This window comes from Chroicocephalus ridibundus, chromosome 15 (genome assembly GCF_963924245.1).
Source record: "Chroicocephalus ridibundus chromosome 15, bChrRid1.1, whole genome shotgun sequence".
NCBI lineage: Eukaryota > Metazoa > Chordata > Aves > Charadriiformes > Laridae > Chroicocephalus > Chroicocephalus ridibundus.
The window spans coordinates 977,178-1,001,992 of record NC_086298.1 but is presented as its reverse complement, the minus strand read 5'-3'; the positions used below and the strand labels follow the sequence as shown (position 1 = coordinate 1,001,992).

At 49.5% G+C, this 24,815-nt stretch overlaps 1 protein-coding gene across 9 annotated transcripts in view; it reads left to right on the top strand.

The window, feature by feature from the left end:
• Positions 1-24,815, top strand: part of EXD3 (exonuclease 3'-5' domain containing 3) — a 305,022-nt gene that overhangs the window by 56,098 nt on the left and 224,109 nt on the right. For all 9 annotated transcript variants that reach the window (XM_063352656.1, XM_063352657.1, XM_063352651.1 and 6 more), the window contains one exon: positions 15,378-15,492. In XM_063352656.1, coding sequence (XP_063208726.1) covers positions 15,456-15,492 — 37 coding nt within the window. In that variant the 5' untranslated portion in view covers positions 15,378-15,455. The remainder of the gene's footprint in view (positions 1-15,377; positions 15,493-24,815) is intronic.

Below are 24,815 nucleotides of genomic sequence, written 5' to 3'. Positions count from 1 at the left end.
GCTCTCAGATACCGGTTGTTTATTTTCTCAGCGTTCCTTGCTTAAAATGGCTGGGCTGCGAGTTTGCCCCAGCCCTCAATAAAATAAGCTGTTACTGCCTTTCTTAACGTTAATTAAAATGTACAAACGTCGCTGCAGCCCGGTGCTTCACAGATCTTATCTGGAGACAGACAGGGGGCCTCTGGGGGCCTCTTTCTGCTCATTCTCCTTTCTGCCCCCGTGCAGGGCCGGGTGCTGGTGGCGCAGAGGAGCCGCCGCAGGACAGCGAAGCGTTCACAGCTGACGACCGCTGCTCGCAGGGCTCACAGAAGTGTGTGGAGTCCCGGCGTAGCGCCTCACTGGCTAAATTTCCGTTATAGCTTCCTGGAAGGATGCACAGTGTTCTAAAAGATGTTTTTCCTCCCAGTAAATAGCAAGCAGCCTTCAGTTACCATCAATGAAGAGCTTTCCCCCTCCCGCTGCACCCGCCTGGTGTCTCTGGTTCAGGAGGCTGTTGGCCCGGGCTCATTCTGTCTTCCTGTTTTGCACAAACTCTTAGGCTAAAGGAGGTGGCGGAAGTACCTTGAAAGAAATTCAGGTCGAGTATCTCATCAGCACAGGATGCCGCTTCATGCTTTCATACCCGTGAAGATCGAGTTTCTCTTTAGTGGGAGCTGTGCCAACTTGACCATCCACAGCTTTGACAAAGGGTATTGTTTCAGCATTTGAAGTGATTAATAATTTTTAGAAGGTTGCAATTTTCCGTTTTCAGCATGTCGTCTCAGATTTCCTTGTTGTGTCCCAGAAGGCTTTGGAGAAGCCGAGGGGCACAGTGATGTGGAGGAGCTGAGAGACATCGTGATGTGGAGGAGCTGAGGGACACGGTGATGTGCAGAAGTTGACGGACATGGTGATGTGGGGGAGCTGAGGGACACGGTGATGTGGAGAAGTTGACGGGCACAATGATGTGGGGAAGCTGAGGGACACAGTGATGTGGAGAAGTTGGTGGGCACGGTGAGGAGCGTTTGGGCCATCAGGCTTACCTGCATGGCCGGGGGAATGTTGCAGTTCTTCCTAAAGTGCATTGTGTCCTTCCAGCCCTATATGTGAACAAAGTCAGTGGTTTCCTCACTTCGCAGCATGTCATCCTCGTTAGGCTTGGAAAATCTCACTTCTGAGGAGGTCTTTTTTTCTTTAGGATTCACAGGGATGTGTTTTGAAGTGCTACACCTTGGCAGTCCCTCTGCTTCTGCCCATTGCAGCAGTGCCCTACTCTATTGTAAAGTTTCTTGGGTTCTAACCAAATAATGTTTTCCTTAACCACCATCAGGCTGTGAGAAATTTCCTCTCTGATAATGAGTTTAAATATAAACTTCCCTGTGCCTTATTTCCATCGTTAGCCTGATTGAAGTCCCTGAAGAGGGGCTGCAACAGCCCACAGTTACACACAGCCTGAAGAAACTGGACTGCGTTTGCCCAAGGGATACGGTTGGTTCATCACTGAATCCGAAGGTGCCTCAACCAAGACGGGGAGCACACAGGACACCTATAAGCAGCACCGCTCTGTGTCTTTTCAGCCAGTGCCTTTCTTGTTTAGCAAGACCCTGTTTTCTGTGGGCTCGCCTCGCTGAAACGTGCTGCAGGAAGAGCCGTGCTTGCGACTTTCTGCCCCGCTCTGCACTCACCTGTTGCTTGGAAAGTAGATAGAAGAGACATTGCTCTGCTGCCCGGGTAACAAGCGGGAGCAGTCAATGCTCGTCTGCGCTTCTGGTGTCCCGTAGCGCTGTAACAGCAGCACTCAAAAGCTGGAGTGAACTGTTTCGGTGCCTGGGTTGTTGTCTCACTTCAGGTCCCAGTATTTGGACCACGAAGGTGCTCAGGGGGCTGGAGCCCCTCTGCTGTGAGGACAGGCTGAGAGAGCTGGGGGGGTTCAGCCTGGAGAGGAGAAGGCTCTGGGGAGACCTTAGAGCCCCTTCCAGTCCCTAAAGGGGCTCCAGGAAAGCTGGGGAGGGGCTGTTTGCAAGGGCATGCAGCAATAGGACGAGGGGCAATGGTTTAAACTGGAGCAGGGTGGGTTTAGATTAGCCATGAGGAAGAAGTTCTTTACACTGAGGGTGGTGAGACACTGGCCCAGGTTGCCCAGAGAGGGGGTGGAGGCCCCATCCCTGGAGACATTCAAGGCCAGGCTGGATGAGGCTCTGAGCGACCTGATCTAGTTGAAGATGTCCCTGCTGACTGCAGGGGGTTGGACTGGATGCCCTTTAGAGGTCCCTTCCCACCCAACACAGTCTATGACTCTATGGTTTGGTTGGTGCTGCCGAGCTGTGGCTGCCGTGGTGGCAGCAGCGGGGTGATGCCGATCTACCCTCCTCTGTTTTCTGTAAAACCTGACCAGAAGTTATACCTGCAGGGAGGCCGAGACAGGGAGTGAGGGGACTTTTTCCCTGAGCTAACACGTGCTCACACCGAGCACCTCTCGTAAGACAGCACGCCGGGAAAATAAAGCAGCCGGGAAAAATCGTTAAATAATATCACTGGCTTTCTTCCCAGTGTGGAGGGCACAAAAGTCGAGGAAGGGATAATATTTAGGACCGTTGTTACAAACTTTTAAGAAAGTTTTAAAAACTTTAAAGAAAGCGTGCGGCCGTGGAAAGGGACGCAATGGAAGCAATGGGGAGGCGAGCAGATGCAGCAGAGCACCCTTCTGCCGTGTCTGTCAGCAAAGCACCCCACACTTCTGTTATCGTGCACCCTTCGGAGGATGCACAGTGCTGGTCCCATACAGCACCAACCCCTTTGGGGTTTGAGAAGGACCGTGGGGAGCTGGTCTCTCACGCACCTGCGATGCGCATCGGTTCTGCTGAAAAGGTCAGTTCTTACCGACCACCATGAGCAGGTGTCCCACAGCATCGCCTCCACGATGCCTGCCACCAGTACGGCAGCGGTGCTGGCTGGATTAGTGACACCAAAGGAGAAGTCATGGTTCCCTTTCGGTTTGCTTTGCAGACCCCGCGGTTTCTGGCCGGCATCTGCACACTGGCAGAGCGCAGAGCTTTGCGGGAGAGCGTTGAAGGGTGAGATCTCTCTCCAGCGGTTACTTTGATCAAGTGTGGACTTGTGCCTACATAATGAGGTGTTTTATGGCATTGTGGCAAAGCAGTGCAGATGCAGACCATCCCGATGTAGCCAACTTGCTGCCCTGTGAACAAGTGAATTAGATTATAACATCCCAGAGCAGACATGGCATTTCATGTTGAAATGAAAAGGGAAAGAATCCCCGTCTTTCCAGCGGTTGCCCACAGCTTTGCTGTTTCACTTTGAATGTGTTGCCAGTTGTTCGGATGCCAAATCATTTGGCAGACATAAATCAGATATTCCTGCCCATGCCTAAAGGAGAATATTATGTTGGTTCTAACATTTGTATTATTTTATGGGTCGATTCATCATTACTTAAAGGTCTTTCAAAAGGTGGTTAAAACTATGCATAAACCGTAGTACTTTCTGAAAAATTAGACTGTGATTATTGCAACTATAACTGCAACTAATAAATCATATTGAGAAAAACGCATGCCTTTCAGGTTAATAATATTGTTTATGGATGCGTAACAGCCCCAGTTCTTACTAATGCAGCATTTTTCTCAACTTCTTCTGAAGATAATGGTCGAGACTTCTGTAACTAAAGGCTGAGGGACTTGGGTCTCTTCAGTCTGGAAAAAAGACGACTGAGGGGGGATCTTATCAACGCTGATAAATACTGAAAGGGGGGGTGTCAGGAGGATGGGGCCAGGCTCTGCTCAGTGGTGCCCGGGGACAGGACAAGGGGTAACGGGCACAAACTTGCCCATGGGAAGTTCCACCTCAACATGAGGAGGAACTTCTTTGCTGTGAGGGTGGCAGAGCCCTGGCACAGGCTGCCCAGAGAGGTGGGGGAGTCTCCGTCTCTGGAGACATTCCAACCCCGCCTGGACGCGTTCCTGTGCCACCTGCTCTGGGTGACCCTGCTCTGGCCGGGGGTGGGACTGGGTGATCTCCAGAGGTCCCTGCCAACCCTGGGATTCTATGATTCTATGATCTCCTGATCTGAGCAGGCAGTTTGACAGCAACCGTGCATGGCGCTGCCCAGAACGCTTCTGGAAATTAATCTGAGCCTTTGAACTGGGTAGTCCGTTCCCCTGAGATGGTCTGACCCATTTCTTGGGGAAGGCTGGAAGGTAAAGCCCTTGCTTGTTTATCATAATAAGAACCGAAGGCCAGTGAGAAGGTCGCTGAAGATTCATTTTACAGTCATATGGAAACACAAATGAAAGCCTGGCTCACCACCCCGGTGTTTCAGGAGTGGTTTCCCAGTGGTGGCCTTCCAGGACTGCTGCAAGGAGAAGAGAACCCCGACTTCAAGACTCTCCTTGTTTTAGACAATATCATCTCCCACAAACTTGATTACAAACCAGTGTCCCTTGTGGAAGTTGTTTACCCCGACAAAGATGACCTCCTTAATCCAACTGATGGCTTAATCACTGCATTGAGGGCCTGCTTTCTGAGGAAGACCTTCTCTCAGCTTGTTCAGGAGAGAAAGAGTGAGGAAGAACTCTCCCTGAAGGCAATGTATTACCAGGCATGGTGTAGATAACAATGATATCGCTTGGGAGGAGATCGGAATTCAGCGTGCAGTGTGTGGTGAATAATGTGACTCCACTTTGTTCTGACTTTGTGGGATTTGACGTTGTCCCTGCACTCGGGCAGAATGTCCTTTCTCTTGCAGTGGGTCCAAGCATGAGGAGGCCTACAAGGAGACTGTGGTGGAGTTACTGGCTTCATGCTCTAAAAGGTTGACAAAGACTTAAATGACTTTGATGAGCAGCCTTAATTGACCCTGATGTCATCTGCTGCTGACAGTGAAAATGAAACTCGTTCAGAAAGAAGCAGTGAGAACTCTTCCTGGGCAGGATGGATATGGCGGTGTCAGTCCCTTGGGTGCCAACAGGAGAGATTGTTGAGGACACAGGTCTTCACAGAGCGTGGGCAAACAAGGCCACCAGCGCATTGTAAGGTTTGATCTTGTATTATAAAAGAGATCTACTGGTCAAAGTCTCAAGCCAGTAATCGGTCATCCCTTGATTTATATTTCACGTTGTAGTCTGGCTCTTCAGCCACAGCAAAGCCGGTACCTCCTCCAGCCTTTCCGTTGCTACCAGATGTTGGTGGTTGGTCTCTGATTGCTGCAGCTCCTGCCTCTCCATCCCCCCCCCGTCAGCCAGCGCTCCCCCCTCCTTGCTGCCTTCTGTCGCAGCGTTTAACGACGAGGATATCCCCTGAAGGAGGCAGGAGGACCTGTAGGTAATAATGCAGGTAAAAAGCAAACAGAAATACGAGGCAAAACTTACTAAAGCAAGTAGCTTCTTCTTGTTGACCAGATTTATCAGATCTCAGGTGAGAAAAAGCAGTGAAGAAAATCTAGGTCAAGCCTGATAAGGTAACCTGGAAGCCTGTGGGACTCCTGAGTTCTGAAAACGTTTACAAGGCGTAATAGCAGTGCCCTTGGGAGACGGCAAAGGAGCTTGCCCATAAACGTGAGAGTTGCCTGAAACCCGTGGAAGCTGCAGCGCTGCTGGCTCCGCTCCGGGTGCGGGCAGCCTCCTGGTAACTCCGGGACGGAAGATGAGGAGCTGCAGGCAGTCGAGATCTGGGGGATTTGCTAACAGCAGGGATAACAGAGGAAATGCTGATTTGAGAGGAAATCCTTGGATTATTCTGCTTTGATTCTAGTAGCGTTTAGACGTGGTCTGGAGTGAAAGTAATCAAGGAGACATCAACAGGGCAGCGTTTCAGCTCCTTTGTGTGAGTAGAAAGGGAGATTAGCAAGGGAAGCAGGTGAAGATGAAAATTTACTGGATTGCTGAAATTACTCATCCATCCTGTGAAAGCTTTTTGTTTAGGGGTGCGTCTATAGCTAGAGCTATTCAAGCAAAGCCCTCAGGAGAAGGAAAGCTTCCTCACTTTTTATTTAAAAAAAAAAAAGGTGATTTTGTCAAAGACAAACTTTCCTCCCTCCCTCTTTCCCTGCTCACGTAAATGCCGCAATTCTTAAAATCCTGTCTCTTTTGTCTGGGGGGTTGATGAACGTCTGTCCGTCAGGAAGTGATCACTTCTACTGCACTTTTACCAACATCATTGCACTTCCAAAACCTCGTAGTGTAGATGTGGCTGCAGAGTCTTGGCGATCCCTCAGGAGCAGCCCCTAAAGCGAAGTATTCGGCAGGAGGCCCGAGTTCAGATCATGTTCCTGCAGGCACTGATGAGCGGTGTGTGTTAGTGCTCCGACTCACGTCTGCCGGCCAAGCAGCTGCAATAATTGAGGAGATGACTGTCCCCCACTGTTTATTAGTGCTGCAGAAGGAATGTGTCCTTGTATCTCGGTTTCTGTAGCTCAGAGCCCAGCAGTTTTGCACAAATACTTTCACCCGCTGCTCACATGAACATGCCAGAATTGCGAGCTGAGGCACCGGGCGTCAGCCTCCAGCCAGCTGTGCGGGCAAGGTGGGACCACAGCTGGCCAGAGCCGTGTCTCCGGCTACCTCCGCCAGAGCCTGGCCACCAGAGTCTTTTAGAAGCGTCAGACTCTGGAGGATGGTCAATGCATATAAAAAAAAAAAAAAAAATTAATAAGTTTATGCAAGATGATAAAGCTTCCTCGGCAATTTATCCAGATTTATACCACAGAAAAGGTCCAAAGGCTCTGCCACAGAGCACCGAACAGATGTCACTAACGCTGGGTTCGTTGCTTAACAGCGGTGCCTAATCCTGAAATCAAAATGCTGGGAAGCAGATGAAGCGCCTGAAGAAGTCAAAATGAAACAGCCCTGGCTCTGTTTTGGGAAGTAGCGAAGTCATGTATTGAGTCCCCGGTGGTGCTTGCAGTGTTAACACAAGGCTATTCTAGGATTGGAAAAAAGAAAGCAAAGTAAGCTTTTTTTTTAAATTTGAGAGAGAGATCAAGAGATACTGAATTGTCAGCGTCTAAAGTAACTAGACTGATCTTCTAGTAGGAAGGATTTACATGTTACAATTGTCTTGATTATTTAGTCCCCTGGCTTTTCAAAGTTTTTCAGATGTTTTATATTATAGTAGTTTTAAGTAGCGTCTAACAAATTGGAATTGAATTTGTCAAGTGTGTTCACTTCAGTAGTTTTTCTGTTTGCTAAGAACTTTTTACACGTCGATTCTAGTCGAAATTCTGCATTGCGTATTTCCAAACCTCCCTTAGGTTTTTTTTTAAGGTGCTGGTTTGGCGGTGTAATGAGCCTTTGGGATTCTTTCTTCTGAAGTGGCGATCCTTTGGTAGGCTCCGGGCAACCTGTATGTGCTTGAAGTAGCATTTAGAAAGTACCAGCGTTAAGTGTCTCCGTGGCCTGCGAGCTGTCTTTTGGCTTACCCAGCGTGTGGTAACTGCCCAGCAGGGCTTGTTCTCCTGCCCTTTCCTTCGCGCGAATAAAGAAAAAGCAAGACGCAGAAAAATGCAGACAGTAACAAGGCTGAAAATCGATCTCCGAAGTTAACACGTCTCAGAAGACGAGATTTCTGTTTCGCTGCGGCCTTTACACAGACTGTTCTCCCTCCTTGGTGTTCAGTGTTCCGCAGGAATCGTCACGGGCAGCACGGCAGGGTCAGGCTGTGTCGCGTTCCTCGTTCAGTTGAGCAAAGCCCGTCGCTTCTGGTGGCTGCTGGGCACGGAGCCACGGGGTGTCGCTGGCCGCGTTCGAAGCCCCGCGTGCCTTTGTGTGAGACACCGTGCCCTGGGCAGCGAGCAGGACTGGTGCTGGGGTACGTGGCATGGGGGTGTGAGATGATGTCTTCCCTTTCCTTCGTCGGTGCCAGGCTGCACCGGTGGAGGGGGTGGCACAGAGCCCCCTGCCAGGCACAGCTCTGGCTGCCCACGCTGCTGCTCCCCTGGCTCCTCCTGCCCGGTTCAGGGACGTGGAGCAGTCGCGGTGCTGCGGATGCTGTGACAAGTGCGTGGTGGGGACTGTTTGAGGAATTGTACATCAAAAGCATGGGACTGGGAGCGTTCGGATGGTTCCCTGCCAGGGATGATAGGCTCTGTTATCCCCGGCTGAGACCTGAACAGGAACATTGTGTTTGGTTTATCGCCCTTTTCATTCTCCAAATTACTGTTGGAGTTGAGGTTGCCTCCCTGGTACCTATCTCTTCATAAAGAAGGGAGAGGATGGATGCTGCCTGCAAGGTGCTGGGGGTCGTTGGTAGGTGGAAAGGGTGAGAAATACGAGGGGGTTTAGGTGACACCAGAGACAGGAGCGTAGGGCGCTTCCCATTACGTGGAGTGCTCAGTTACTGGAGCAAACCAAGGGGAAGAGGAGGCACCTGTGATTAGCGTAATTTTACAACAATATCTGGCCAAACAAATAAGAGAAAAAGGAATTCTACGTTATGAAATGCTCATCTAGGAAAGGAGAGGTGGGTTACGTTAGCAGGGCACGGCCCTTCCAGCCTGAAGGTTGTGTGCGTGCCCCGGGCACTGGGAGGGCTGGGACGGGTCGGTGGTGGTTTGTCAGCAGAGGGGGCCAGAGACCAGCAAACAAACTCCCTCTCCTTCGGCCTCCGCAGGGAAAAGCTGGGGTGAACCACAGCACCCTTGTGTTCTGGAGCCAGCAGCCTTTCCTGGGGCTGGAGCACGGTGAAAGAACCACCTCGGACACCCAGAAACACCCCCGAAGCCTTGCCCCGAGGTTCAGCAGTGACTTTAGTTGTGCTGGTTGTTTTCAGGCTGAGTTTTCCAAGAGACTGAATGTGACTGAGGCGCAGGAAGCGTGAGATGAGCAGGGAGAGCTTGGTCTGCGGAGTGGTCCCCGTTCCTGTTGCTGGCAGCACAGGAGGATCTCACACGTTCTTCAAGAAGGCGGGGGGGGGTGGGTAGAGAAGGCAGCGATGGGCAGCCGTAGTCCCCCGCTTGGGTGTGGAGGCCGGGCTGTGTCTGTGCTGCTCTCGGCCGGCGGGAGCCTCTTGGTGGGAGTGGAGGTTTGCAGGTGACGGGATGTCATTCTGGGAGCCATTCAGGAGATGCTCAGAGCCAGTGTGGTGACAGAGGAGGCCGCTGCCAGGCTTTTTTTTTTTCTCTTGAGTCTCTTCGTAGATGCTCTGTTGCAATTAGCTTCCAGGAAGGCAGGCAGCAGACTGTCTCCCAAGTAACTCTAGAGGTTACAGGGATACTTAGGAATCATGTAAAGTATTTATTTCCTCCTATCTATCCGTGACTCTTCAGATCTACAGGAAAAAAGGACAACTGTTCTTCTTACCGAATGCCCCGGCAGGCAAATACCCCGTGGGTGTGCCTGGGCTGCTTTGCTCTGCCTCCCGCGTGCCTTGGGAGTCACAGGGTCCCTCCAACGTGAGAGCTTTGGGGCAGAAATCACTGAAGGATCCTGTTTGAAGGTCTTCCTGGGCTTTCAGAAACTGAAGTCCAAGCTGTCAGTTCTTTTTTCTTCTTCTTTTTTTTTTTTTTTTTTTTTTTTTTGTTTCCCCCTCCTTTGGAAAGGAGGACTCATCTCACTGCAAGAAGTCATGTTAGCTTGTCCCTGCCCCCCCCGGAATCGCCCTCCTCGCTGTGGCGCTGCAAAGGGAATGGGGCAGTGTGTCGCTGCGTTAACCTCAGTCGGATGCTGCTGGTAAACTGTTTACCCTGGCTGGAAGGGATGCGGTGACCCGGGCGTTGAAGTTGCTGCTTTTATAACGGAGGGTCAACTCTACTGTCAGGAGTAAGACAGACAGGAGTGAGCTGCCGGGCTGGGATGTGCACATGGTTCAGATGTTGCTCCACATGGTTGGTACCTGCAGACGATGATTGTTTTATTCTTGGTGTCCTGTTGGTGCCGGTGATGTGCTGGACACTCAGCGGGCGCAGGGAGACACGTTCTCTGCTGTACAGGGCTTTCTCCACGGGCTCAGGTTTTATTTATTCCCTCGGTGTCACAACAACTTGCTTATTGATGTTAGAAACTTGGACAGGAACTTCCATTAAAATACATTCTTGTCAAGCTGGCGGGTTTCGCTGTGCTGAGGGGGATAGCCTTGATGATCCAACCCACTTTGATAGACATCTGTTGATATTTTGGCAGCTGCTTTCTAGGTTTAATGTCAGCACTAATGAGGCGGAGGGTGTAGCTGGAACTGCCTAGCTCTGCTGCTTTCTGGTTTGAGCCTTCAGCGGTTCCAATGAGTCTTATGATAATAATGGTATGAAGTGATTAAATGACTCCCATAAATGATAAAAAATCAATAATCATTTAATAAAAAGTCCATTAAACCGAAGCAGAGAAACAGGGATGTCGTTCGTAGAATGAAGCCAAAGAAAATTAATTGATACAGAAGGCGGCTTTTAGCTGCAGGGGCTTGTCCTGGCCTGTTCCCAGTAACACCCTGGAGCGCTGGTGTCGGCTGTGCCAGCGCTGGGCAGCCCTGATGGCCAGGAGCCGCTGGGCCGGCCGGGGTGTTGCTGGCAGGCACTGGCTGACAGCTCCTGCTGCCTTTTTGTTTTTAATTTTTATTTTTTTTTGCTGGTGTCAGTGCTTTTTTTTTCCTATGTCCTTCTCACAGAGAAGTGAAGTTTCTATTTGAGTAGTTAAAGGTTTATGTGATAAAAGAAAGACTGGAGAAATAGGTGGAACTGCTATTTGCGTTTCAGTCTGGGGTAGGAAGAGGCCACGGGAATCGCTGTCACTTTTTCCCACTTTGAAAGAACAAAGGCTGCTGAGGTGGCTTGTGGACAGCCTGGGGATGTAGGTAATTTGTGACACACTGAGGTCCGAGATGCCGTAATTTGAGAGCGGAGCAGAGATTTCGGGTAGTGTAGTTCAGCTGGTGCCTTATGAAGTGTTGGGTTTGTGGCTGCTGGGAGCCAAAAGCCAAATCCGCCTCCAGGGCTGCCAGGTTGGGTTTAAGTAGGGGATCCAAAGTCTGTAAAAGTCAATGGAAAGACACCCATGGGGTTTCGATGATGCATTTGTTAGGACTTCCAGCTCCTTCACCCATACTCCTAACTCATTTTTTTTTCTGCAGAGGGGTCCATAATGCTGGACATCTTCTGCCGCGTGTGCCTGTACGTAACACTAAAGCAATAAAAAGCAGGTTACGAAAATGTGGCATAGGCTTAAAAATCACAGTATTAAGAAGACTACAAATAAACATTGCTTCCTAGTATTTGCCTTCTTGTTTCTAAAGCTTTTAGTTACTCTCACTTCACGTTTTCAAATCTTTTTCCATAACCAAGCGGAATAGAAACCCGCTTCTTTTGTTTTGGTGACTTTTTCTGAGGAGAGAGCAGATTTTTCCGCAGTCTCTTCAGCCAGCTGCTGGGCTATAAGGAAAGCCCCCGCTGTGGCAGGGCTTGAGACACCGGCGCAGGAGTTGACCCTGCCGAGGGGTAACAAACTCGCAGGAGAGAGATTTGCTGCTGTTCTGGTGGGGCTCCGGAGTGGAAGGTTCAGGAGGCTCTTGTTGGCCCCAGCCCCGAGATGGCCCTGCTTGGACTGAAATGGCTCAAAAGGAAACCGGTGGCCTCCGTTCCCTGTCTGGTGGTGGCTGTGGCCTCAGCTCTCTCCGGGGAAGCAGGAGCCTGAGCTCCGTTTCCATCATCAGGTGTAAATGCCTCCCCGGCCACCTGAACGTGGCTTTGCCTTTCGGGAAGTTAGGAACTGCGGGCAGGAGAGGTGTCAGATGTTTGCCAGACGTTTGTCCTTTTTGCCTCAGACCATGAGCGTTACTTGGGATGGCTGGGGGCAATCGGGAGCAAAACACTCCTGTCTGGCACCGGTGCCCAGGTCGAGAGCTTGGCAGTGCCCACACCTGCTCTGGAGAAAAGTTGGAAGTCCTTGGAGAAGCAGTTTGGCAGCTCCTTGCAGAAGCCTTTTTCTTTAGCTGTTAGCTGGGTTTCTCCATGGGGGATGCTTCAAACCGAGCAGAAGACATCCATAACAGCAATTATCTTCTAACGTGCCACTACTCACCACTACAGACTGGCCACAAGATCCTGCAGGACTGAAGATGTGGAGTTCCATTCTCCTTCTGGACACACTTGATTCAGACCTAAGTGGGGCAGGTGACCCTGCTCTGGCAGGGCCTTGGAGGAGATGGTCTCCGAAGGTCCCTTCCAACCCAGCCAGTCTGTGATTCTGTGAGCTAATAGGAAAAAAACACAAGCTTGATCCTGACTACAAAAATAGCAGGCAAGGAATGAGAGAATAGCCTTTTTAGTGAAGAACACTTGAATTACGTTTAATGTTAATTCCTAAGTTACTCTTGTATCCTGTAAAAAAGCAAGGCTTGAGGGTTTTTAGATAATGTCAAGGTTGAAAGAAACCTCGAGGAGAAATTGTGACTTGTTTTTACTCTTCAAAAGAATGCAAGTAGTACCTCAAAGTGTCTTCTGGCAAGAAACTTTTACTTCAGTAAGTTATTGGATGTGTCCGATGCCAGTGCTGTGCAAAACTACAAAGCGGTGCAGAGCAAACCTGGGCCAGGTATTCTGCAGCCAGCAGTGATTCTTGGTGGGGCGAAGGACAGGGAGCAGACTACGTGATCGTTTCTCTGGAAATCTCAGGTGTTACCCCTGGGTAGTAAGGTTTGTCTGTCTTCAACCATGTACATCCCAAATGGAAGGAGCCTTTTCATATCCAGTCTTCAAGCGTACTGCAGAACCGCAGAGTAGTTGAGGTTGGAGGGGACCTCTGGAGATCACCCACTCCGACAGGTACAGCCGGCTGCTCAGGACTGTGTCCAGTCAGGATGGAGACTCTACAGCCTCTCTGGACAGCCTGTTCCAGAGCTTCATCGCTCATACGGGGAGGGAAGGGGTGAAGAGAGAGGAAAAAAAAAAGTGGTTTGTTTTTTTTTCTAATGTTTAAACACAATTTCCTGTATTTCAGTTCATGCCCATATGCTCATTGCCTCTTTTCCTGTCACTGGGCACCCCAGAGAGGAGTCTGGCTCCTTCTGACTCTTGTATCTGTGTAGATACATTGAGATAAATACAAAAACCGTAGACAATTAAAGTAACAGAGAAAGAATGAGTAGGTGATAGATTCAAAATACCAAACTTCAAAGCAGTGGCGTTTGATTTTGTTTGAGACTGGTGCTTTGCCTGACAGTTTCTGATGTGTTTCTCGATGTGCTGTGGGTTGGCAAAACCAGTATGTTCAGCTCTGGGGTAAAGTAATGGCAGAGGGTGGGATTCAGCTGGTTGGACATAGATGCCTTCATCTGAGGTTGCTACCGGGACTCTCTAGACAGCCACCAGAGAGAAACAGGTTACTCCATAGATGTCTTCTTCAAGTCATCCCTGTTTGGGTGAGGTCCTTAGAGGTGCCCCTGTGTCTCCACTGGCCGGATGGGGAGCTCAGATGTCCAGGTGAGATGCAGGTGTCCGTGTGCGATAGATGGATCCCACACAAAGTGCCCTCGGGGGGGCTCTGTGCCTCCAGAGCAGCACCAATCCTCCCTGCATTTGCTTTGAGAGGTGTTTCTGACGTGGTTGGGGATCAGTGGGGATCAGTCTTGAAGCTTAATGAGCAAGCAGAGGAGATTGCGTAGGGAGCAGAAGCTTCCAGGTGTTCATGTGGGTGCGTGGTGGGTTGGCTGCCCTCAGACCAGGCTCCTCTGGGGAGAAGACTGCCTTCCCGTGGGGCTGGTGTGTCCAGCGGAGCCCATGGGGCCCTGCCTGCGTCTGCAGGACCGACCTGGCCCTTGGCTGTCCATGGCCCCATGGCCGCCCTGTGCACCGGAGGCTGAGCACGTCTCCCTTGGGCCTGCTCCCGAGCAGCTCGCGGGAGGCAGCGAGCCCCATCCCCTGTGCTGTTTAAAAGCTGCTCTAGACGTGTGAGCATCACCCCAGGATGTCGTGATTGAGGGTTTGGTTCCCTGCCCCTCGGGAGGTGCTGCTGCTGGAATTTCTATACAAAGTCGTTTGAAAGGGAGTGAGTGTAAAAGAAATCTTGTCGGAGTTCTGGGAACCTGCCCAGGCGCGTGTTTGTGTCGGGTGCTGTGGTCTCGCGGGACGCAACCTGTAAAGCCACTGCTTGCAAGCGGGGAAATTCTTCCCCTTTGCCCAGCTGCTGAGCGGAGCCAAGTTCTTCAGAGCCCTGGACCATGAACTTGCATTTCAGTGGGTTTGTGTCCTCTAACAGATCACAGAGGAATTACAATCCTTTTTGTTTTCTAGGCGACTAATGGAGTAAAGTGCGTTTAGGCTAAAACCTGTTTGTTCCACTTTTGGTATCTCCCTCCCTGCCCTGCTTTGATTTTTTTTTTTTTTTTTTTTGGCTAAAGACCTTAAAGAAAGCGAAGGTCCTTTGCTAGTACATCATGTTGAGGTTCATTCTGACCCACTGGATCACGTACTAGAGCTGCCTGCACTTAGCAGCTTGGTGTGAGATGCTACCAAAGGTGACCTTTGTGGGGCCTGGTAAGAATATAAACCTCTTGAATCCCCTCTGAGTGCCACCCACCTGATGCTAACCGTGGGGCAGAGGTTTGCAAAGTTACGTATCATCTTTAGAAGAGCAGGAGGCTGTTACGCCGAGGACATCCGGACGCACTGCTTGTTCTGTGTAATGTCCTGCTCGATGGTGCCTTACTTAGGCCGCTGCTGTCAACAAAAAGCAATATACTGATGCGTACGTACCCTCAGCCTGTTGTACCGGGGCTTAAATCACTTGTTGTTATTGCTAGGCCATTTGTATTTTTGTAAGCATTTGCGTTCCACCAGCACACTCAGAGTGAGTACTCTCGAGGGGGAATTTCCTTCCTGATAAACAACCCCGCGATGTGATTCAGCAGGAAGGATGTGGTGGTTAAGGCACTGGACGGGGATTTGGGAGACATGGGTTCTGTTCCCAACTCTACCACAGTCGAGATGTGATGAGTGGAAGGGCAAGCAAACAAAGAGGAGGAGCTGTTTAGCTACGGCAAAAACATACCTTCACGTGGACTGCTGGTCCAGTTTGGAAGTTAGATAGGTCATTCTTTTTGTTTGGTTAATCAAGTAAATAGTGTTAGAGACTCCTGTTTGTGCAGTTGAAAGCTGAAAGCTGATCTTGGCCTATTCCAGGAATCCAGAATAGGATCATTGTTTAAACTACACGTTGTTTTAACTTGCATGAGATTTCAGGTGCCACTTTGCAGTGATTCTTGGTTGACTTAATTCCCTGACTCACCATCTAGTTCTCTGATCTTCGGGCATTGCACTGTGACTTCTGCGCTAAGCTGTACGTGCACACAGGTTCTCCACTATCGTGCTTAGATGCAAAGGCTCCAGACCACACACAAGGTATTTCCTTTGTCACGCAGGGTGAAGTTCCTACAGTTTGATAGTAACGCTACATTCTTCTTTTCAGAAGCAAGAGCTTGGGCTGACAACACTGAGCTGTAGACCACCAAGCTCAGCATCCCGATCTGGTGCCACCTTTGGGAGGATGAATCAGGACGGTGACTCAAGTGATCAGCCCACGGGTGAGTTTTCTGCTTGTCCAAGCCTTTGCTTATCTTCTCCTGCCGTTCACCATGATTTGCTTTCCGTTTATTTTCCTTAGTGCTATTGGAGAAGAATGCTGAGTTACAAATAGAGCAAAACCTGTGAATTCAATGCTAAGTTGCGTGCCGTGAAGTTACTGGATGAAGTTGCTTGACAACTAGATGTCAACATTCTTAGAACTGTATTCCGGTTTCCAACTTTTTTAATCTGCTGTTTTTGTAACTTCTCACCAATTTGGAAGAACACATGATTTTTATTACTGTGCGTTACACAACTCATTCAGATTTCATCCATAGTTTAGTTTTCTCATTAATTTCTTTTGTAATTGCTTTACTCTATAAAGTAAGGCCCAGGGAAGATGCACACACATACCATTTTCACGTATATCCCCTGAAGTTTCAGAGTTAGGGTCCTTGCCTGAGAGGTTGAATGGACAGGAATTTGTTACTTATTCTGGCTCAGTCCTGCCATAAATTTCCCCTCGTCTTCCATCCCCATGTTTGGTTATTGGAATTCGGCATCAGCTGGTGCTTCTGGCAGTTTCTGCGAAGGAGAAGGGCCGGGGAGGCGTAAGGCAGAAGCAGCGCCCAACGGCCTCCCAGGCTCTCGCTCGGCTCGCTGCTTTTTTGGATGTGTAAAAAGGGGCATTCTTGGTTCTGACGTGAGGGCTATTTTTTGACAGTTTCCATTGTTCCCTACTCTTTGTTAACGGCTGAGGTCTTTTTGTCTGATTCCTTTTTCAGAAGTCGAGGCTGTAATGAGAGCTGTCTGCTCACAGGTTTGGGGAGTTTTCTTTTGTTGTCAAGAGTCCTGAGAGTTTTTTCCTCCCTTTTTCGGACTTGCTTGGGCAAACTCGTCCAGGGGATTGCTGGGATATCCCCTTGCTGGGACAGCAAGGAAAGTGGTCTTCAGAGCCACCCTCCTCGTGCCGTGCTCTTGCTGTCATGGTCCATGTGGCTGTAGGAGAGCAGGTTGATGAGGTTGGGGTTCTGAACACCTGCTTACACTGAAGATCTTGCCGTTGTCTATGGGTTTGAACCTGGGAGTCAAGAATGGAAAATCTTAGGAAAATTCCTGTGGTAACATGGAATATCTGTTCTTTAATACTCTGCACGTGTTTTTGTGACTGTGAACAGATGATGATTGCGCGTCACGCGGGTTCATGAATCATCCACGAAAGGACCCAGAGGCCGTTCAAGGAAAGTCTCCGTGATACAAACCATCCTGGGTGCTCGTGAGGAATGTGCGGCTCACATGGATCACAGATTGCTCACTGCAGCGTTATTTTTTGTAGGGGTAATAAATATTATGATTTGAGTTTAGATCCACTCCCTAAAACAGGCACAGGAATGAAGCTGCCAAGAGGGACACATTCCCAATGTACTACTTGGGTGGATTGGACACCTTCTACTGAAGCGCTTAATACTGGTTCCTCTTGGAGCCAAGATACTGGGTTAAACAGGTCTGATCCACTCGTGATTCGTATCTTGACTGAAGATAGGGATCTGCAGATCTGGACCTCCATTTGTTCCGCTTCCAGCACCATCCCCCTGTAGTTTTACATTGTTGGCTCATTTCATTATTTCAGCCTTGCTACCACTGTAGCTATACTTAGAGAGGAAGGATATTATAATCTTGTGAAAGATTAAATTATTGTTACTGTAATCCAGCTGGAAGGGTAGCACTTTTCTCAGGGTAAGAGACAGCCAAGGTTTTTCCCATTCTGTCCTCCCCGTGTATGCAGGAAGGAAGTGCTGGCAAAGGCCCCCTCGGCTTCCTGTCGACTTCGGAGCACATTTCCAGACACAACCATCTCCACCATCCATCACCCAGCCCAGCCAAACAATCGGGAAGCAACGGGAAAAACACACGTCTCGCATAAACACTTTGGAGGCAGCGGGAGCGCAAACCGCTGGGATTCGTGCACGAGCCAGTTCGATCTGCGGGCTGTGTCTGCCAGCAGGTTACTGAGGATTTGCTTCCCTTCCCCTTTATAATTAAGTACTTTGATAATCAAAATTCCCCTTTAGAAGAAGCAGCTTATCAAAGGAAAAAAAGGAGAAAAAGAAGGAAAAGGGATGACGTTTAGTAAAGAAGCTACTGCCCCGACAGGTTGTGGAGCCTTAAGCCAAGGAAGCGACCGGGGATGCTCTCGGGTCTGGAGTGCTGGGTCTGGCCTCAGGGGAAGGAAGTGACTTGTCTGGCCTGACGGAGACAGGTTTCTGTCAGGTCTTCGGGGTAGGGCAGCGATGAGGCAAACGCTATCCGGGATGCCGTAAAGAAGGAGGAAATAAATAAGGTGGAGGCCTCACCTTTAAATGAATCACCTTGGCTGAATAGGATTCTGTGCCGCCCTCCAAGAAAAGGCTCAGAACTGAGCTGTGATCTTTTTCTTGTGTTACTGGTTTTGTTTAAAAGCTGCATTACAATATTTAGATAATATTTTCGGACCTGTCTGCGTTGTAACTTTTTTTTTAACATTCCTTAAAACAGCTATTTGGTTTTATTGTTTTCAGTATGGCTTTAGTATTCTCGCCAACTTCAAGATGGGAATTTCGTTTTGGTTCTGATAGCAAAAGCCTGCAGAGATCAGCTGTTGAGAGATGATGAGCAATCACTGAAACACTCAAGATCACTGAATAATCCTATTGTGCAACTGGAAATGGCAGAATAGTGAGAGTCTAACTTGACGGAGAAACAACTTTTCCATGTTTGAGGTTTAATTTTCCTTATACATCCAGCCTGAATGCCGTATGTATGAGGCTGAGCACCGAGGTTAGTCTGTCTAGGTGTGAGCATCCATGCGGATAGCGCCCCATCTGCATCACCGCCTTCTCACTCTGTATTTTCCAGTAGGTATTTTGGAAGCTATCTATTGTTCTTTGGCCTGAGATACTCCAAAGCTACCTTTGGAGTAGTGTCCAACAGCAAGAGGACTGGTTTGTACTCGGGAATGGAAGGAGCGGGATGGAAAGACTATAAACCACCGCAGCAATTACGCCTGCCCTCCTTTTTCAACTTGATGCTGCCCGTGTTGAATTGTACTCTGAGCCCACGCCTCCCACCCAGCTCAGCCCGTCAGCTTGTGAATTAGTGTGGAGTTACACCACCCCCAAGACTTCCCTCTTTGGGTCACTGGAAGGTTTGGGGTAAAATTCAAGTGAAGAGTCCAGCTTAATGGTAAACTGAAAACCTACCCTGAAATTTCAGCAGTTGCTCATATTGTAAGAAAATAATGTTTTGTGGCGTTTTTTCCTGAATTAACTGACACTACAGGATTCCTTCAACTTTTTCTGACTTTTCTCTCCGAAAAAGTCCTGTCAGGGAGCTCTGCAGCGCGACGGCCTTTGCAGCGTGCCCAGCGTACTCGGGGTCAGAATAGTATTTACTTAAGGCTATGTTTTGGCAAAGTTGGGATGAAACTTGAATGTGAGTGTAAGCTCTAGAATTACAGCACGAGTGTGTTGTTTTAATGATAAGGTTTTTGGGCTAGAGTTGTGGAAGTAATTGGTGAAGACTTTCCGGAAGCAAACTGCGTACTGCTGAAGTCTGGCCACTCTGACCCCACATCCATACTGGGTGATGTGGTGGTTTTTGTCACAAATCTTTCAGTGCAGTTTATGCTTTTTATGCTTTTTTTAATCGTATAAAAACCAGTGTGTAACTCTTTTAACAGTCTTGATAAGCAAAAAAATCCCCAGCTCTGTGCTGGCTACCTGCACAAGCGCTGCGTCTGCCCAGCCAGATGTGCTTTTCTGTGGTTGTTTCATTCCTTCTCCTCTGTTCCACATTTTTATTGTCCTTTGTCTGGGCTTGCAACAGGCATGGGGTGGGGTGTAAGCTCTTTAAATGCCTTTACGATACTCTGTGAGATCGAAATTATTTCTTATTTAAGGTCTTTGCAGAATGCGGTATTATGGAGCCCTCGTTTAAAATCTGAAGGCATCTCTGAAACACCAACAATTCTTTTTGAATCTAGCCGAAAAGCCCATGAATAACACCAGTTGCAAAAGAAAAGAAGGTAAAAGTTACAGGGGGTGGGAAGGATAATAAACAGCAGTAATAGCTGTGTGTTTATGAAAACAGTAACAAAACCAAAAAACTTACCCATCCGGGCAATGGCCTAGAACTAAGAAAAGTCCGGTTCCCCCCCGGTCAGGGCTGAAAGTAGATGCCGTCAATTGGAGTTGTCAACTTTAAAAGAAAAAAAGCAAAACTCAGCAACCTGGTTTCAGGTCCTGCCGTAGACCCGAAGTCCCCAGACAGTTTGTGGCATTTGGCAGTCTCATTTCCCTGTTTCGTAAAAGTATTAATCTTCCCCTTTGTGAAGCTGTTTGACTGTACATGGGAAAGTGCTCACATTAACAGCATGCAAAATTTCTTAATTTCCTTCTTGAAAATAATTTGTTGTGTCTTTTCTTGTCCCGGTGATCCCGTTTGGAGGAAGAAGATGTCACTCTAACGGGCAGTGGGTGCAATTCTGCCCAGTTCCTACACGCACCGATCTTTTATTTATTTTATTCATCTAATTATGCGCTGTGACTGCAATGGGTTAAAAAAAAAAAAAGAGACGGGGCTGTGATTTGTTGACAGTGTCCCTTTTAAGTACAAGAGTGCCAACTTGAAACCAATCCACCGCGTGCTAGCCCAGCAATGTAAGGAACGCGGGACGGCAGTAACATGATCGGATCTGCTGAAACCACCGAGCCGAAGCGCTGCCGGGCTGGGACAGGCTGCGAGCGGCCGAGGTGTTTATTTCAAGAGCCTGTGGCTGGGAGGGCTGGTAATTCTCAAAGAAGTGAAAGCAGACAGGGACTCGCGAGCCCCTTCTGACATGTGCTGGTGGCTGTCACGGTTTGTGGCTCGAGGGAAGACTCGGGACTGCCAAAGTCTCTGTAAGTCAAAGAAATGGGCTTGCGATAGTAAATGCTGTTTGCCCAGGGATACGACAACACCGCGTGACAGAGGAGAATTATGTTTAGACTGGAAATGGGGTCACACGACATGAACTGATCGATAAGAGCGAAGTTTTCCATGAATTGCCTGCTGGTCTCTACGTTCCTCTTTGCAAAAAGGGATGGAGCGTAAGAGCCGTTTCCTCCCACTCTGGTTCTTTCACATGAACCTAGGGAAGTCAAGGGTCAAGTTAAATCCAACAGTCCCAAACAACCTTCACAAACTCTAGTAAGGTCCAGGTAACAAACCTTGGAGGAAAAACATACAGTGAAATCAAACAAGCACTAATTATGAGAAAGACGGGAGGCGAAATTGTGTCCTACGGCCCAGGGCCGCGTTACTGCCTCTTGGAGCGTGTCACCGTGCGGCGCCTTGAGGGACCGTGGGGGTTGCTGCACCCTCCTTTCCCTGGCTCTCCAGGCGCATCTCCTCTGCTCCAGCTTGCGGGGAGCCTGCGGGGCGGTGTGTGCTGCCGGAGCCGGGGGGGTGCCTGCAGCACGTCCCTGCAGGTCTTCTCAGCCAAGGTGTCTGCCCCTCGGCAGAAGGGTTTGGGAGTGAAAATGCGGCGGGGAGGGAGGAACGGCTCTGCCGTGGCAGGGATTCATTTGTGTTTTAGTGGGAACTGTGAGGCGACAGAAATGTCCTGCTCCGAGTCTAAAGCAGTGTTTGCTGTGTGTGATTGTGCGTTCTTTTAAATTAAACTATTTTGCAAGCACTTCCTTCCTGCATTTCTCAGAAGGAGGGAGGGGGTGTGTGCAAAGAATGTTTAACTGCCTTTGACGGAGGAGGAAAACTGAAGAAAACAAGAGATGCAATCCTAACTACTGACCTTTTACTTGAGCTTGGTGATGTTTTTCAGCAGCGGAGCCTCCAGGGAGTAACAGCATCCTCCTTGCTATTGTGCTGCCTGCCCAAAAAGGGGGCTAAAGTTCAGCTTTTATGATGTTCTCACTCTGGGCTTGTGGGAAAAGGGCCACATTCCCTTTCTTAGGTCATACGAGTGCAAGAGATGACAGAGTCCTACAGTCTAACCCCAGGGCATTAGGCCAGTTCAGAATGGGACTGGGATAGACAGCTTGGTAAATATGCAGCCAGCTTTTTCTCCTTACGGAGATTCACAGCAGGTGGGAGGGTAATTTACATTGTTAAATTAAAAGGCACTGATTTATTTCACGTTGGTGTGTTATTGTTTCATAAAAGCACATGGGTTGCCATTACTCATAATGGATTCTTGCACTTTATTGTTAAATACTCCTTATCCACTTTGGTCGACAGTTACTGGAAATGAATGTTGTCCACTAAGACAAAAAACAAGAGGCAAATAAGCATAAAACAAAACCCCAACCTCCTCCCCAACAAACCGCGGGTTTTTAGGGGACCCTGCACAGTGCTGAAGGTTGAGATTATTGCAGTAGGAGTCCTCAAATTGTGCTCCGTATCCACCAGGCTGTTTATTCCTCGTACCATGTGGCAGGGTCTAGAGAGCCATCAATCCCTTTGCTCCCTGGTTCAGGTCAGGCTCCCCATCTCATAGGTGCCACCTAGTCTTCTGCTCAGCACCACGGTAGGTGACTGTCACCAGTTCCCGTAGCAGCTTCTAGTGTTTCTATCCATTGAGGTTTCCTTCAGCCACGTTCTTGAAGTGTCATTCAGTAGATACTGAGCTGGTGTTTCTAAATGGCACGATCCTGGCTCTGGAGGGATGGTCATGCTTCCCGAAGAGCTGAGCAGAGGAGGAGGATCTGCCTGGAAAGGCTGCCTATCTTAAGGATAGATACTGTTTTAAAGTTACTATAAGACGTACTGTTTAAAAAATGCATGTGGATGATGCTGACGTCTGCCTGTGCATTTGCGTCCTCTCAGCAGTGGTTGTTTCTCCTGCTGAAGGTGCTCGAGGTGCTGCAGCGTCTTAGCCTGGCCGTGCTGGGCTGCAGCAGACGAAGGATCCTCTCTTGTGGCTGACCTACGAGTTCTATTCTAAGTTGGAGCCATCGTAGAGCACACAAAACTGAACTCCTCTGCAGTTCATTGAAGAATATGCATCGCTACCTACGATACAACTAAATAATGTGTATCTGTGTGCATGCGTTTTGGCAGAACGGAGCAAGTGGAAGCGCTGACTGATCTAGTGGCTTCACTGCAGCTGCAAGGGGAAGGTCTTGCTCCCTGCCCTTCTCCCTCGTGCCCTCGCGCCCAGTCCTGGGTCCGTGAGTCATCCTCTGGGCTCCAGCGCTGCTACCTTGGACCCTTCACTGAGTTGGTTCACTTCACCGGCCCAGCAAGAACTCATCCCCAGTGAGTTTATTGCCGGCGGCCGGCTGGGAGTGGTGGTGCCCTGCTGAGGAGCGGAGCCCGCGCGGGCTGGGGCAGGGGAGGGCTCCCGTTTTTCCGCAGGGCGAGCTGCCGGGCGGGGAGGGTTCAGGTGGGTCGGTGTGACCGCACTCCCATGCGATACGCAAAAGAGATGGAACGAGGACCCGGCACTTTGTTTTTGCTCCAGCAAAGTGGTGAAATGCAGCCAGATGTTAGTTTGAAGTACTTGAAATACGTGTATAGGCCAAAGCACAGCTTTGGGTGGCTGTTGGGTGGGTGCGGACGTGTTAGGTGTCCCCCTCTCAGTCATGCTTTCACCTTCCCGGGTGCCACACACCTGGGACACGGTGGAGCGTGTGACTGGGCCGAAGTGAGGGCCAGCTCGACACACTGTGTGGGTTTTTTTGTCTTTTAACATTGAGCCTTGCCTTTACAGCGTCTTCAGTGACAGACCCTCAAATTTGGTAAACACCGTTATCTCGTTACCCGAGGTGTGCAGGCAGGTGTTTGGGTTGTGGAGGAGAGAAATGAGGTACTTGCAGTCTGTCAACTCTCTGGCATTTCTGGTTATCAGCGTGGGTGGTAGGGTACGAATTCATGCTGGGAAAACAACTTGAAGGCGAGGGAGGTTTGCCCGGAGGTTTGCCGCGGGTGGGAGATGGACCCTGATGCAAAGCCCGTGGGCAGTGGCACTCCGATAACCCCAGCAGCGTGTCTGAGCAGGGCAGAAACACGGTCCTTTTAGCCAACTTGAAGACTGCTTGATGCTAATCTGTCTTTCTGGCTTACAAGTGTCGATATTCGTACATACAAGCAAAAGCCTGTGGCAGGCCGACGTCCCGGCAGAGGGGCTGCATCTGCGCTGGCCCCACACTCCTGCCCAGCCGCCCGCTCCCACCATCCGCTGGGCAGCAGCGGCTCTAGCGGCTGGGGAAGAGCCGCCGTCCCCGTTGACTTCCCGGGAGGGCAGCCGTTACAGGGGGTTGCGGGCTTCGGCTCTACAAGTCATTCGTTGAACCTTATTTAATTTGGCCTAATTTGAAGAGGTGTCTCTTTTCATTTTCTTCTGGATGCTCTTTGCACTTTGGCTACACAGACATCGGGAGGGAGAATTTTCTAAATTGTTTGTTTTTTCTTGGGGAAAAAGAAATTAAAATTTATCATCGGTTTCCCTTCCCCAGGGCTCTACCTCAGAAATATCTTCTGTAAAGCAATTTTCAGCTTTTACTTGAAGAAGTACGTAGCAAACTCTCAGTAATTCAGCATAACAAAAGTTCACACAGTTCAGAGCTTTCATGATTACAGAGGAGCTTTTCTTGGGATTTTTAAAATGTCCTAGACACAATTAAAAGAATTTCTCAGCGAGGAGAGTGCAAGCTGGGGACTCTCCAGCAGATGTAATCACTCAAGGAAAACTTTGTTTGGCTTGGCTGGGTCCTGCCTTCGTTCCATGCGCTTTTCATCCGCCGCCGCTCTTTGTCTCTCCGTCTTTCGCAGTGTCTCTCTGTCTGTCTTTGTCTTTCCCTCTTTCCATCTGCCCCGCGTTCCCTTGCAGGCGGAATGGGGCCGCGTGAACCTGGCTACTTCCAAGACAACCGGGGAGACTGAAAGAGGGGCCTTTGGCTGTCGGGAGACTCCGCGGTCGCTCACTTCCTAGAATTAAAGGCTGGGAGTTGGTCTGTAAACCAGCCAAACCGGAGACAATGATTTGGTTTCCATTTTGTTCCTTTGATACTGACTTAAATACGTGCACCAAATGGGAAAACAAAATTTACATAAAAGTAAGTCAAAATCCACCTTCTTAAACAGATCTCTTCTGCCCCGCGTCTTCTGCGATGGATAACGCAGGTGGCAAAAGTCACCCGCTGTTTCCTAAAGGACTTTGGAAATCAGGGCTGCTCCTGGAGAGCTGATCCGTAAGTGACATCCTGGCCGTGGTGTGGGGCTTTTGGGAGCCCTGAGACGATGGGACTGGTGCAGCTGGAATCCCAGCAGGCGAGAGGGGGCTGCACGGACGCGTAGCAGCTCCAGG